Source organism: Cherax quadricarinatus, chromosome 96, assembly GCF_038502225.1.
Source record: "Cherax quadricarinatus isolate ZL_2023a chromosome 96, ASM3850222v1, whole genome shotgun sequence".
NCBI lineage: Eukaryota > Metazoa > Arthropoda > Malacostraca > Decapoda > Parastacidae > Cherax > Cherax quadricarinatus.
Window position 1 is genome coordinate 8672188 of NC_091387.1, and position 16650 is coordinate 8688837.

The 16650-nt window shown below is 38.1% G+C and overlaps 1 protein-coding gene across 2 annotated transcripts in view; it reads left to right on the top strand.

The window, feature by feature from the left end:
- hrg (poly(A) polymerase hiiragi) overlaps positions 1–16186 on the top strand; it is a 68692-nt gene extending 52506 nt beyond the window's left edge. For both annotated transcript variants that reach the window (XM_053795567.2, XM_070105069.1), the window contains 2 exons: positions 6445–11384; positions 11576–16186. Coding sequence is in view for 1 of the 2 variants with exons in the window: in XM_070105069.1 (XP_069961170.1) it covers positions 6445–6537 (93 nt within the window). In the remaining variant the exon portion in view is untranslated. The remainder of the gene's footprint in view (positions 1–6444; positions 11385–11575) is intronic.
- Positions 16187–16650: the final 464 nt, after the last annotated feature.

Below are 16650 nucleotides of genomic sequence, written 5' to 3' on the forward strand. Positions count from 1 at the left end.
GATGTGCTAATTAATCTCTTGGTAGTCACAGAAGCAGAGTTGAACTTGTGCTCTCTCATCTCCAATAGTCACCTCTCTAACAGAGCTCTCCTATACTGTGTAATGTTTTGTAAGTGTAATTCAGAAAGTATATTCACATGGTACTTGCTATTCACTGAAGTCTTGAGAGTGACAGAGGTGAGCAGGAGAAAAGGTACAGAGAAAGGGAGTGAGAGTTTTGGCCAGCCAAGAGGCAAGAGGATAAGAGACAACCTCTGGCCAAAATTCTCACTCCCTTTCTTGGTACTTTTTCTCCTGCTCACCTCTGTTACTCTCAAGGCTTGCTGTTCAGTTTTGATGTAATATTTCAGTTGAAAGTGTGCATGCACACTTTCAATTGAATGCCTTTTCATATGCTATCCAATTCTAAATGCAATTTTTCTATACCATTTACCAAAAAGCATACTATATTATTCACAAATAACCCACACATAGGAGAGAGGAGCTTACGACGATGTTTCGGTCTGACTCGGACTATTAACAAAATCACATTGTGTGTGACTTTGTAAATGGTCCAGGTCAGATCAAAACATTGCGGTAAGTTCCTCGCTCCTATGTGCAGGTTATTTATGCATTGTTCCAGTCATGGTATTGTACCTTTTTGTTCTTTATCACACTGTATTTGGAGCCCCTTCAGAGAGCTGACTGTAGATAGCCATATTATTTATGTGGTGTAGCATATAGTGTAGCAAAAGGGAAGTTCACGCAGCTGCTACACTTGCAGTTGTTGTAGGTGACCTTGCTGTGTATTTAGTCATGTCGTGTAGAATGTACACTTGTATATCTCAGCACAAGTAAAAATGTAAATTTTTTGTAGAATGTAGCTTAGCTGCTGTTGCTGATTCTTTATTGTTATTCGCATTTGTACTTAACATTTATTACTATTATTATTATTATTATTATTATTATTACTATTATTACTATTATTATTATTATTATTATTATTATTATTATTACTATTATTATTATTATTATTATTATTATTACTATTATTACTATTATTATTATTATTACTATTATTACTATTATTATTATTATTATTACTATTATTACTATTATTATTATTATTATTACTATTATTACTATTATTACTATTATTATTACTATTATTACTATTATTATTATTATTATTACTATTATTACTATTATTATTATTATTACTATTATTACTATTATTATTATTATTATTACTATTATTACTGTTATTTTTATTAGTAGTAGTAGTAGTAACTATTGTTATTACTAATATTATTTTTATTAGTTTTTCTCATTGAACCGGCCACATTCCACAGAAGCAGGGTGACCTAAAAAAAAAAACTTTAGGAAGAATTCTGTTCCATTTCCCCATGGAGAAATTATTGTTAATTATTATTATTATTAATTATTGTTATTATTACTATTATTTTTTTATTATTTTTATTAACACATCGGCAGTCTCCCACCAAGGCACAGTGACCCGAAATAGGAAAGCTTTCACCATTCACTCCTTCACTGTCTTACCAGAGGTGCATTAACACCTGTCCTTCAGAGTGCCGGCACTGTAGTACTTCCCATCTCCAGGACTTGAGTCCGGCCTGCCGGTTTCCCTGAATCCCTTCACAAATGTTACCTTGGTCACACTCTAACAAAACATCAAGCCCTAAAAAGCATTTGTCTCCATTCACTCCTATCTAACACGTTCACGGATGCTTGCTAGAAGTCCAAGCCCATCGCACACAAAACCTCCTTTACCCCCTCCCTCCAACCTTTCCTTGGCTGACCCCTACCCTGCCTTTCCTCCATTACAGATTTATACATTCTTGAAGTCATTCTATTTTATTCCACCCTCTCTACATGTCCGAACCACTTCAACAACCCCTCTTCAGTCCTCTGGATAATAGTTTTGGTAATCCTACACCTCCTCCTAATTTCCAAACTACAGTGGACCCCCGAGTTTTGGCAGCCTCGACTTTCGCGAAATTTGACCTTCGGCGAGTTTTTTTTTTTAATTTGGCCTCGAGTTTTGTGAAAAAACTTGTGTTTCGGCGACCGTCCGGTACCCATCCGCCTGTCACCGCGCACACAAAGTCAGTCTCCCACGCCATTCACGCTCAGTGTGCCATTGTTTACCAACACGTGACCATCACCCCGTGGGTTCATACAATGCATTTCATAATAATCCATTGTTTTTTGTCCTTGCAACTGCTAAATAAGTCATCATGGACCCAAGGAAAGCTAGTGCAAGCCCTTTGGTAAATAAAGTGAATGACGGGGATGTGGAAGAGTTGGTGGAGGACCACAGGGAAGAGCTAACCACTAACGAACTGCAAGAGCTTCAACTGGAACAGCATCAGACCACAGCCGAGGAACTTGCTTCAGAGGAGGAGGAAGAGGGAGTGGATGAGGTGCCTTCTTCAGTGATTAAGGACATGTGTGGAATGTGGAATGAGTTGCAAAGTTTTGTTGAAAAGTATCACCCTGACCAAGCTGAAACAAGCCGTATCTGCAACATGTACAATGACAGTGTTGTGTCCCACTTCAGGGAAATCTTAAAGAAACGCCAGAAAAAGACCTCTCTGGATAGATATTTTGTGCGCCAGGGGTCCAGTGACTCTCAAGTTGTCCCCAGTGGCATTAAAAGAAGAAGGGAAGTATAACCCCAGATAAGGACTTGCTACATAAAGTCCTAATGGAAGGAGATTCTCCTTCCAAACAGTAGTGTACACCTTCCTCCTATCCCCTCCTCTCGTCTTCCATCCACCCAGAAGCCTTCAGTAAAGGTTAGTGTAATATTATTATTAATTATTTTAAATGCATGTACTTGATTTCTGATTGTTTTCATTATGAAAATCTTTATTTAATTTGAAAAAAAAATATTTTATTTTAATATTTTTGGGTGTCTGGAACAGATTAATTTTATTTCCATTATTTCTTATGGGGAAAACGGTTTCGAATTTCGTGAATTTCGACCTTCGGCGCGCTCTCTGGAACGGATTAATCACGAAACTCGGGGGTCCACTGTATAAATTCTCTGCATTATATTCACACCACACATTGTCTTCAGACATGACATCTCCACTGCCTTCAGCCTTCTCCATGTTGCAACATTCACCACCCATGTTTCACACCCATATAAGAGTATTGGTATAACTATAATCTCATACATTCCCCTCTTTACTTCCAAGGACAGAGTTCTTTGTCTCCACAGATTCCTCAGTGTACCACTCACCTTTTTCCCCTCATCAATTCTATGATTTACCTCATCTTTCATAGACCCATCTGCGGACACGTCCACTCCTACATACACCTACCATCCGACTTACAACCTGCTCGACATACGACGACTCGACTTACGACCGTGTTTTTTATGACAAATTTCTGGGAAATAAACAAGTGTTTGTGTTGTACACAGTGTTTATCCTAAACCTTACAGTATAAAATACAGTACTAACAACATAAAAAGTAAAGTAAAACATAAAATACCAAAATAAAACAATAAAATAAAGTCATTACAAAAATGTTATGTTGATATTCAGTAGTAAAGTTTGACTTATGTCCATTTCGACTTACGACCTGTTTCTCAGAACCGAATCGGTCGTAAGTCGGATGGTAGGTGTATCTGAATACATTCACCTCCTCCATAATTTCTCCCTCCAATCTGATGTCCAGTCTTTCGTCACCTAATTTTTTTTGTTATCCTCATCACCTTACTCTTTCCTATATTCACTTTTAATTTTCTTCTTTTACATACTCTACCAAACTCATCCACCAACCTATGCAACTTCTCTTCAGAATCTCCCAAAAGCACAGTGTCATCAGCAAAGAGCAACTGTGACAACTCCCACTCTGTGCTTGATTCTTTATCTTTTAACCCCACATCTCTTGCTAACACTTGAGCATTCACTTCTTTTACAACCCCATCTGTAAATTTATTGAACAACCATGATGACATCACACATCCTTGTCTAAGGCCTACTTTTACTGGGAAGTAATCTCCCTCTCTCCTACATACTCTAACCTGAGCCTCACTATCCTCGTGAAAGCTCTTCACTGCTTTCAGTAACCTACCTCCTATTCCATACATTTGCAACATCTGCCACATTGTGTCCCCTATCCACCCTGTCATACACCTTTTCCAAATCCATAAATGCCACAAAAACCTCTTTACCCTTATCTAAATTCTATTCACCTATATATTTTGCTGTAAACACTTGGTCTACACACCCCCTACCCTTCCTAAAGCCTCTTTGTTCATCTGCTATTCTGCTCACTGTCTTACTCTTAACCCTTTCAGGGTTTTCGATGTACTAGTACAGCTTACGCACCAGGGTTATTGACGTACTAGAACACCTAAATTCTAGCGCCTTCAAATCTAGCGAGAGAAAGCTGGTAGGCCTACATATGAAATAATGGGTCTATGTGGTCAGTGTGCGCAGTATAAAAAATCCTGCAGCACAGTGCGTAATGAGAAAAAAAAAACTTTGATCGTGTTTTTGGATTAAAACAGCGACTTTGCACTGTATTTTCGTATGGTATTTATGGTTGTATTCTAGTTTTCCTGGTCCACCATGAGACCTGGTCTCAGACCGAGCATTAGGGGCGTTGACCCCCGGAACCCGCTCCAGGTAAACTCCAAGTGTCGTGCATTAAGTGAGCAATAGAGCTAGGCCTAAAAAAAAAATGCATGTACAGTACAGTGGAACCTCAGTTTTCGTGATAAATTCGTTCCGGAAAGTCTGACGAAAACCGAATTGTATGAAAACTGAAGCAATATTTCCCATAAGAAATAATATAAATCCAGTCACTCCGTTCCAGATACCCAAAAATATTAACAAAAAATACATTTTATAGAGAATAACTATAGTTTTACATAGAAAACAACGAGAAATAAATATAAATGACTAATGAAATGGATAAATGAGCATTTAACATCACTTTTACCTTTATTGAAGACTCTTGTTGGTGTATGGAAGACGACGTGGAGGGGAGAGGGAGATGTTATTGTTTGGAAGGGAATCTTCCTCCATAAGCACTTCAGGCATCAAGGCCCTCTCCGGGGTTACTTCCCTTCTTTGTCTTTTACTGGCACTGGACTCCTGTTGCACAAAAAATCTACCCAGAGATGTCTGTTTCTGGTGTCTCTTTAAGATTTGCCTAAAATGGGACAAGGCATTGCCATTGAAGATGTTGCAGACACAGCTTGCAACAGCTTTGTTAGGGTGATATTTCTCCACAAAACTTCGTAGAGAAGGTGGCAGTTGTTCAAATCCTAAGAGATGCTGTGACGTGCTTCCCATCAGTGAAAAATGGATAATTCTCCACTTACTGAGCATGATTTATCAATTAAACTTTATAATAGGTATGTGTAGGAGTTATATATAGGGTTTTGCTACTATCCACGATTTCAGTATCTACGGCAGGTCCTTGGAATGTATCTCCCGCAGACAAGAGGGTCCTACTGTAATGTGCATTTACATGAGTAAACTTATGATAATACGTATTTTGATTCATTGTGGATCTCTGTCGTCACTTGTGACTTGACAGTGGTCCAGGATGGTTCTAAATATCTCTGTCAGTCATCCCAGAAACTGAAGACAGTCTGAAATTGTTTAAGAAATTCCCCTTAACTGCAGATCAGTGAATCCGTTTAAAGTATAAATGCATATTTAAAACTGTGCTATTGTTTGCTTAGCTGTCTCTCATTTTTTGTACATCTAAAAAATTATTATTTAATAACCTGTGTGTAGTTTATAAGTAGTCTTTAAACAGTAGTATTAATCTGCCTGAAATACACAGCATGTTAGTGGCTTTTTTTTTGTACTTAAACAATATTTTAATACAGTGGAATCTTGGTTTTCGTCGGCTCTAGTTTGTGTGTAAAACCATAGTTATTCTCTATAAAATATATTTTTTGTTAATATTTCCCATAAGAAATAATGTAAATCTAATTAATCCATTCCAGATACCCAAAAATATTAACAAAAACTACATTTTATGCAGAATAACTCTTAGTTTTGCATACAAACTAGGACATACGAAAACCGAGGTGTACTTGTAAACTATACTATGTACCTCTATACTGCAGAAATAAGTTTGGATTATTTGTGGAGTGTTCCAGCCATGGTATTGCAACTTTATTCTCTAATTGTTATGTTTTGTTCCATGAGGAAGGTTATGAAGTCATGAATAACCATTGTTAGTCATTAGAATGATCTGTTTGTATATAAACTATAGGTGTTTTGTCAATTTTTTTACTTGGTAAAAGGTCACAAATGCAACTAACACGACATTTTATTGTAGTAACGTTTTGCTCTTCAGGAATTTTGTGTCCTTTTACCTAACAGATTGTCGATAATTCTACCATTATTACATTTTATTTTGTTTAACTGCACTGTGTGGTAATTATGGCATCTTGTTCCCCGACAGAGGTTATCAAGCCACGAACTTCCCGATGTCCTCACCCCCGAGCCACCCGAGATGGCCGGCACACCACACAACCTGGTGATTCACTTCAAGTAAGCACACCACTGGTTGCGAAGGACAGGTTGATGCCGCCAAGAAGTGTCAATTTCCAGCACCACGACAGTTTGGTACCTTTTGAGATTTTGGCTGCTATGTATACATTTATTGGCTATTTTAATGGTTTATTAAAAAAAGAAAACTAAAAAAAAAAATTGGGAAAGCAAATAAAAAAAAAAACAGCACAGTTCTGAACATCAACATCATATAAATTTTTTTTTTTTTTCTTTTTGCATAACAGAGAACTTTATTTGCATTGCAATATATTGAGTAAATATTACAGTGGAGGTCATCAAGTGCCTTGACTTTGAGCCATTGAAAAGGGTAAAAGGGCACATTGTTCACACTTGTATTTCCCGTCTGCCTTTATGACAGTTCCAAATTTGAAATTAGTATATGTCCTTCCTGGGCCTGTCTAGCATGGTCCAGTGCTCCTTTATTTTCTTATATGACTTGGTTTCTCTAAGCCGTATCTCATTATTTTTATGGTATTAAAGCCTGAATTTCATCTAAATCACAAAATTAAAGAAAATATAATCAGGAAAAAACAAGATATCGAGATGAAGTGTTTTTCTGTACTCCCATATAACTGTGCTTGAATGTACGTGTTTTAAATGATAGGCGTTTATAGCCTGTATGCTGGCAGGAAGTGCAGTGCCAATGTTTGGTAGGTCATTTGTTTAGCAAGACTGAGAATCATCATAGAGGGACAGACACACACACATGCACACACACACTTCCAGTGGACCCATCTATGTTATTTACCAGGTGTTGTGAGATTATCTACTGTGTCAAGAACTAAGAACACTTCATTGAGCTGCTGTGTGGAGCAAAGAACACTTTATTGAGCTGCTGTGTGGAGCAAGGAACACTTTATTGAGCTGCTGTGTGGAGCAAAGAACACTTCATTGAGCTGCTGTGTGGAGCAAGGAACACTTTATTGAGCTGCTGTGTGGAGCAAAGAACACTTCATTGAGCTGCTGTGTGGAGCAAAGAACACTTCATGAGCTACTGTGTGTAGAACAAAGCACTTCACAAACTGTGTGAAGAATAAAGAACGCTTCACTAGCTACTTTGTACAGAAAAAAGACAGTTGTAAGTGATAATTCATACACAACTTCAGAAACAGGCACACATGAAAATCATAATTCAAATGAGGTGTATAATGGAGCACTATTGTTCCATTAGACAGCATAATAGTGGAAAAAATGTTAGAGTCTAGCTACACTGTGTGGCATCTTTGTCGAATAGAAGGAACCCAGACGTGTTGATAGTGGTGGTGTTTACTTGTGGAACTTTGTGTGGGACTCAAACATTTTCAATCAACCGGAATTATTTCCGGTCCTATTTTCATGTAGCATTTGTCAGTCATACCCTCATTGTCACTTGAATTGTTGAGCTCTCAGTTTATCTCAGTGTAACTGCCACTTGATTACCACTTAGTGGGGCGTTTTGGAGGTTGCAGCCAGAGCCGGGAATATTCAAGGTCATAGTACTCATTCCGCTAATGTTAGTCGATGCAGCATTTATCATTCGTCAAATGGTAAGGCATGATACGCTACCTGTTTTATTACACTCTTCATTTATCACCTGACATGCTTCCACCTTTTTCTGTATCTTGTTTTTCCATACTCGAGCAGGTTTTATTATTTAAGCCTTCTGCCTCTCTGATTTTTCCACATTATACGTCTTGTACATGTATGTATGTATGTATGTATGTATCATATATGTATACGTATTTACATATGTGTGTATTATATACATACATATGCGTGCACACGTACATGTATGTATATAATGCCAGGAATTAGGGGATGGTAACCCTTTGTCATTGTGAATTTCTTACAAGATAAATGAGGTTATTTAAATGTGTGTGGCACAAGTGCAGTTGCTAAGAATGTTATTTAGGTTATGAAGGTCAAGAAGCTGAATAATGTAGAACTAGGTGAAAAAAAATTGAGTTGGAATGCTTGAATGGGGAGTAAATGGGTTTAAAAAAACTGGAGTGCTACACTTAAGAGGTGCCTGATCAGTTAGGTTGTTGATGCTAGCAGGCTGCTGGCAGCAGTAGCCAGGTTGACCATGCAGTTAACAGAGAAGCCTAGCCTTAGACCAGACTACAAGGGTAGAAGAACCCTCAGAACTGGTCGCTGGTTGGCCGAGTAGTCTAAGGCGCCAGATTTAAGCTATGGTGCTCACAAGTGCGGGGGTTCGACCCCCACCCAGACTTGATGAAGGAAGTGACACAGCCTGACCCAGGACTGGGATGTGTCAGTAGGGTAACTCAAGACCCATTAGAGGCATATTAAAGGTATTAGGGTAAATCAGATACATTTGAGAGAAGAGATAAACCATAGCTACATTATTAAGTTTAATATGGAATGAGCTGAAGGGGATTTAAATGTTAAAATTAAAAGATATAATCATAGCTATTTTATCAAGTTCAATATGGAACAAAATGAAATTGAAAAATATCTGACTTAGAATAAAGATGGGACATTGTTTATGTACTTTGAGGAGAGGAGAGAAAAGTATTAGGAAAAGAAATTAAGGAAAGCGATAATTAACTATTAAGGACACTTTGGTTTTGGTTTTAGCCTTACCAGTTATCTTTCACCAGGGCAGGGCGACCCAAAAGAAATGGAAGTAGTATATTCATACTCAGAGAATTGTTGTTGGAGAGGCCTGCAACACTGTTATAGAGGCTGGAGTAGGTAAGTTTGGAGTCGAAGACGTAGATGGCTATAGGGCACCTTTAAGCTTAGACAGAAATTTTTAAATAAGTTTTTTTTTTTTTTTAGCATTGTCCGTCTACCACTGAGGTATGGTGACCTGGGAAAAAGTAACACATTCACCATCATTTACCCAATGGAAAGTTGTTAGTAAATAAGTAATGTGTGATGAAGTTTGCAATGAGGACTTGAGTATATGGCTTAGAGGATTTTAGATTAGTAACTGATATGTCAGATAATAGTGAGATCTGTATTAAGAAGAGAATGATGGAGTATGAAGAAATTGCTATAATTCGAAGGTTTGTATAGTATAAACATTTTGCTTTATGACTAAGATGCATGCAAGTCATCTGGGTATCTTTATTGCAGGTGTTTTAACCATCAGCATTTTCTTAATCTAATACAGACATGAGAAAGAAAACTTATGTAAGGGCTGAGAATGTAATGGGTAGATTTGGTGTATGATAAAGCAGTCAGAGTATTAGTTGCAACAGTAGAAGTAGTAGTAGTAGTAGTAGTAGTATCAGCAGTAGTAGTAGTAGTAGTAGTAGTAGTAGTGTTGGTGGTGGTGGTCAACCATGTAGTAAGTTCTAACAGTTGCAGTGGAGATCAGTCTGTATTGCAACATTCTACGAAAAGTTGGTCTACAATAAACAGCAAAATATGCTAGACATACACACTTGAACATGATAATGGTCTACAGTACTGACAAGTTGATAAGTAAGACACATATGCAACAATTAGGTATCTTTATTCAGAAATGTTTCACTTACACAGTAGGTTTCTTCAGTCAAGTACAGAGGCAGCAATAGTAGGGTGTATGTAAAGACGATGTAATCAGTCCATCCCACTGAAGCAGGGCGACCCAAAAAGAAAAACAAAAGTATCATACACATTTGTACAGGAAAAATGGTTTATTCTTGTTGTAGCAAGAGGCAATAGGCTCCTTGTAGATCAAAGTTTAGGGACTGAACACTTTTTGTATAATGTTATATTTAAGGCTAAGGGATCAAACACCTTTTGTAGAATGTTATCTTCAAGGATAAGGGATCAAACACCTTTTGTAGAATGTTATCTTCAAGGATAAGGGATCAAACACCTTTCGTAGGATCCTAGATTTATATTCATGACTAAGAGTGAAGACCATAATTGATGGCAGATTTTCCTTCACACTGAACAATTTCAACTTAAAAATACATCTCTCTTACTTCTTCACAGTTCCATTTCCATTCTCTCCCATTCCCTGCTCCTGTTCTCACTCTTACTTCCTTGCCATTCCTCAGTGATAGCTGTAGTAATATTACGAAAGATGTGACCATGTTATTGCACGCCAAACCTTACTACTACAGGAAGTCCTCGTCTTACTAACACATTAAGAATTTTCTGTATTGTGTATAATATTTTTACATCAATTCAGGAGGTCCCCAGTGTGTTCGTAAGTCAACGACTTATTGTAGAGATGCAATTTGCTGGTCACTGCCAGCACACTACGTCTTTGCTTTCATACCCTTCCTGACATGATGACCACAACCACTATCACCTCACTGTTATTCTTGTATTAATCTCTTTTATCATGTCTGTGTTTAAGATTGATAAAACCCCTGGTGGGTGTAACGTCCCATTAATAAAAATACCCGGGTGTTGCTCATGTGTCTTCTTCAACAGTGAAAATGGTGTCAGTGGCTAAGTAGGAATTGCAAAATGAACTGAAGATGAGAACAGTTAATGGGAGGTATACAAAACTGTTGGAAAAATAATGGACTAGAGTAATGAGGTTAAGGAGTATTTTAACACGTCAAACCAGCTTCCACTGAGGTAGAGTAACCCCTTCCCTCCCTAAAGAAAAAAAAAGCATTCGCCATCATTCATTCGATAACTGTTTTGTTAGAAGTGTGAAGACATAATTCGAATGACTGCGACGTCCCCACATAAATGAACGGTATGAATGTAAGATAGAAAGTACAATGTGAATGTAAAACCAGAAGGTACAGTGTGAATGTAAGACTAGAGGGTACAGTGTGAATGTAAGACCAGAAGGTACAGTGTGAAGGTAAGACTAGAAGGTACAGTAGGAATGTAAGACTAGAAGGTACAGTGTGAATGTAAAACCAGAAGGTACTAGAAGACTAGAAGGTACAGTAGGAATGTAATAGAAGGTAAGAATGTAAGACCAGAAGGTACAGTGTGAATGACTAGAAGGTACAGTAGAATGTAAGACTAGAAGGTACAGTGTGAATGTAAGACTACAGTGTGAAGGTAAGACTAGAAGGTACAGTAGTGTAAGACTAGAAGGTACAGACCAGAAGGTACAGTGTGAAGGTAAGACTAGAAGGTACAGTAGGAATGTAAGACTAGAAGGTACAGTGTGAATGTAAGACCAGAAGGTACAGTGTGAAGGTAAGACTAGAAGGTACAGTAGGAATGTAAGACTAGAAGGTACAGTGTGAATGTAAGACTAGAAGGTACAGTGTGAATGTAAGACTAGAGGGTACAGTGTGAATGTAAGACCAGAAGGTACAGTGTGAATGTAAGACTAGAAGGTACAGTGTGAATGTAAGACTAGAAGGTACAGTAGGAATGTAAGACTAGAAGGTACAGTGTGAATGTAAGACTAGAAGGTACAGTAGGAATGTAAGACTAGAAGGTACAGTGTGAATGTAAGACCAGAAGGTACAGTGTGAATGTAAGACTAGAAGGTACAGTGTGAATGTAAGACTAGAAGGTACAGTAGGAATGTAAGATTAGAAGGTACAGTGTGAATGTAAGACCAGAAGGTACAGTGTGAATGTAAGACTAGAAGGTACAGTGTGAATGTAAGACTAGAAGGTACAGTGTGAATGTAAGACTAGAAGGTACAGTGTGAATGTAAGACTAGAAGGTACAGTGTGAATGTAAGACTAGAAGGTACAGTAGGAATGTAAGACTAGAAGGTACAGTGTGAATGTAAGACTAGAAGGTACAGTAGGAATGTAAGACTAGAAGGTACAATAGGAATGTAAGACTAGAAGGTACAGTGTGAATGTAAGACTAGAAGGTACAGTGTGAATGTAAGACTAGAAGGTACAGTAGGAATGTAAGACCAGAAGGTACAGTGTGAATGTAAGACTAGAAGGTACAGTGTGAATGTAAGACTAGAAGGTACAGTAGGAATGTAAGACTAGAAGGTACAATAGGAATGTAAGACTAGAAGGTACAATAGGAATGTAAGACTAGAAGGTATAATAGGAATGTAAGACTAGAAGGTACAATAGGAATGTAAGACTAGAGACACAGTAGGAATGTAAGACTGCTGTATTAAGAGTGGATAGTAGAGGTTTGAGGTTACAGGAGGGTGAGTATGAACAGTAAGGGGAAATGAATAGACTGGGTCAAAAACAGGATGGCAGTGGAGTCACATTTATCATACAAAAAAGCTTACAATCTACAATTGATGTGTAGTGCTGCTTGTGGCTTGACCACAGGTTATATCTGGAGCAGTGTTAGGCAGACAAGCATACATCCTTGTTTTTATTTGAGGTACAGGAAGTGGCATGTGGATGCGCATCCTCACATACACCTGCACATAAACACATGCATACACACAGGTATGAAGAGCTCAGCACAACATTTAGGGAGGTATTTTCAGTGGAGACAGAATGGCTTGCAGAAAACTGAGGTAGTAGGGTGCACCAACAAGTGCTGGACACACTACACACAGCCAAAGAGGTGAAGAGGCTGCTAAGTGAAGTAGAGACCTCACAAGTGGTTGGACCTGATAACTTCTCTCCGTGGGTCCTAAGAGGGAGCAGAGGCTGTGTGTGTGCCACTAACAACACTCTTCAACACATCTGTTGAAACTGGGCGACTACTTGAAGTGTGGAAACAGCAAATGTAGTCCCAGTTTTTAAGAAAGGAAACACACACAGCATTAAACTACAGACCAGTGTCACTGACGTGTAGTGTGTAAAGTCTTCTTCTTAATACGTCAGCCGTCTGCCACTAAGGCAGGGTGACCCAAAAAGAAGGAAAAAGCTTTCATCATTCAACACTTTCACCATCAACATAATCACTGTGTGTAAAGTCATGGAGAATAGATTTGGGTTTATCATCATGCCTTTTAACTAACATACAGGACAGTGTCTTGTAACCCCTGGCTAATATCTTCACAAGATAAATAGCATGTAATTAATTGTAATTAACTGGTTTATGGTTACAGTTAATTACACATAGGAGAATGGCCATAAACCAATGTTTGCTGGTTTATGGTCATTCTCCTATGTGTGGGTTATTTGTGTATTGTTGTATCAGTAAGTGTTGGCTAATATTGATGGCATTGGTATTGGCCTAAAATTGATATGAATATTGGTATCGGCAAGAATGTTAGTATCATCCCATCCCTAATATTGAGTAAAATGTTCAACAGAATTATTAGAGTTGAAAGTAAGAGAAGACAGAGAGATACTACAGGAGGGCAGGAAACATTTGTCCTGTTTCCTGACGAACCTAACCTAACCTACAGGAGGGCCCCACTTCACAGTGCTTCACTTTACAATGTTTCATCAATACAACAGTTTTCAATTATAGACATTCTTCATTTATTCAGACTTCCTATAATAAATATATTCATCACTCACTATAAGCTAAGAATGAAAATATTTTAAGGCAAATAATGTGTGTGCTGTATATGGATTTTTTAGGCCTAGTTCTGTTGCTCACTTAATATATGATAGTATAAACATGTTATCAGACTTATTTATGCATTTAAAAGTGAAAAAAGACTATCTTTCACTTTATAGCAGTAGCCTGGAACCTAACCTGCTGTATAAGCAGGGCCCTACAGTAGCCCAGAATCTAACCTGCTGTATAAGCAGGCACCTACAGTAGCTGGAACCTAACCTGCTGTATAAGCAGGGCCCTACAGTAGCCCAGAATCTAACCTGCTGTATAAGCAGGCACCTACAGTAGCTGGAACCTAACCTACTGTATAAGTGGAGCCCTACAGTAGCCCAGAATCTAACCTGCTGTATAAGCAGGCACCTACAGTAGCTGGAACCTAACCTGCTGTATAAGTGGGGCCCTACAGTAGCCGGAACCTAGCCTGCTGTATAAGTGGGGCCCTACAGTAGCCAGAACCTAGCCTGCTGTGTAAGCAGAGCCCTACAGTAGCCAGAACCTAGCCTGCTGTATAAGCAGAGCCCTACAATAGCCGGAACCTAACCTGCTGTATAAACGGGGCCCACCTGCACTTCAGATCAGTTGGTAAAAATATTTTATATATATTTTTTACTGCCTTGTTCCTGCAACACTATGTACCAGTATTACCTTTAATATTGCAATTGTTGCAAGGTGTAATACTCTGCAAAACCTGGAAATAAGTGACATTGCTTGACTACAGTAAGTCCTCGACGTACAGACACACTGGGGACCACCTGAAATGCATGTAATATTCAGAGTACAGGAAATCTTCAACTTATGAAGACGTTGGGACTTCTGTATTGTGTATGATATATGATAATGATATTATACACAGTAATGATATAATGATATACACAGTAATGATATAAAAGATTCTAAACCTGTTTGTAAGTCTAGGATTTACTGTACATTGGATTATCATAGGTTAATTATTTGTGTAATATACAAGCATAGCTTGCTAATATGGTGGGTCAGGTTTCAGAATGAAGCCGTAAATCCAATATCACCTTAAAGCAAGTCACATCTTTTTTTTCACTTGCCTGTATATTTATTATTTTTTTTATTAACACACTGGCTGATTCCCACCAAGGCAGGGTGGCCTGAAAAAGAAAAACTTTCACCATCATTCACTCCATCACTGTCTTGCCAGAAGGGTGCTTTACACTACAGTTTTTAAACTGCAACATTAACACCCCTCCTTCATATATAAAGCCTTCATATATAAATAACAAAAAGGCACAATACCGTGACTGGAACGATACACAAATAACCCGCACATAAAAGAGAGAAGCTTACGACGACGTTTCGGTCCGACTTGGACCATTGACATTGACTTTGTCAATGGTCCAAGTCGGACCGAAACGTCGTCGTAAGCTTCTCTCTTTTATGTGCGGGTTATTTGTGTGATTCATATATAAAGCCTAAAAAGATGTTTACACACTCATGTTCTAACCCTTTTAGGGTTGGTCCTGTTGTACTATGGCTTTGAAGCCAGTGTCAGTCCCATGGAACTACACCATAACCTCAGCTCTCTCAGATAAGCTGTGAGCGCTAAATTTCTGCCTAGATATGAAAGAATGGGTCTATGTGGTAAGTATGCACCAATTAAAAAGTCCTTCAGCACGCAGTGCATGACAAGAAAAGACTGCGATCATGTTTTTGGTTTAAAACAGCAAATTTGCGGGGTATTTTCGTATGGTTTTTATTGTTTTATTGTTTGCTTTTTGGTCTCATATGATGGAATAAAAGATATATTACAAAAATCGAGATGATTTTGATTGGTTGCTTGAAATTGAGCTCAAAATAGCAGAAATGTTCAACTTTTGCCGATATTCTAGAGTACACAACTTACATCACTTGTCCAGTACATCCAGAACTGCCACTATCACTACTTTTGCACTTTGAGGTCATCATTAAGCAAAAGTAAGGATTATTTTTGGGCTGTGGATATGGGGGTACAACTGTATATACAGTGGACCCCCGGTTAACGATATTTTTTCATTCCAGAAGTATGTTCAGGTGCCAGTACTGACCAAATTTGTTCCCATAAGGAATATTGTGAAGTAGATTAGTCCATTTCAGACCCCCAAACATACACGTACAAACGCACTTACATAAATACACTTACATAATTGGTCGCATTGGGAGGTGATCATTAAGCGGGGGTCCACTGTACTTTTTATTATCATGCCTTATGTTGCCTAACAAAACTTCATAAGTGACTGTGTTTTGAGAGTGATATATGATTTTATTTTATATTCCCTGGCCAGCCAAAATTAAGACTTTTTTTAATGACTTGTGTGGTATAAACATTGGTAATAAATACTGACAAGTTTGTTTAGAAAAACACGTAAGCAAACACTAGGACATATATTTTAGAAAATGTTTCGGTCCTGAGACCTTGATCACTTCTAACATACTGTCTTTTAACCTCTGTATGATAGAAGTGATCAAGGTCTCGGGACCAAAATGTTTTCTAATAACTACATATGTCCTAGTGTTTGCTTGCATGTTTTTCTAAATCATCGGCTTGTGTAAATGCCATTTTGTTATATTCACAGATGGTAATCCCATCAGTGGCTCCCCTACATTTTTTGGGACCCTGAAGCTTGCATTGTTATGGGGGCCCCCTTCACAACCCACTCATACAGTATACCTTTGATATACCTTTGAAGAGTTTCGAGAGTTTATCTACTCGAGGAGGTGG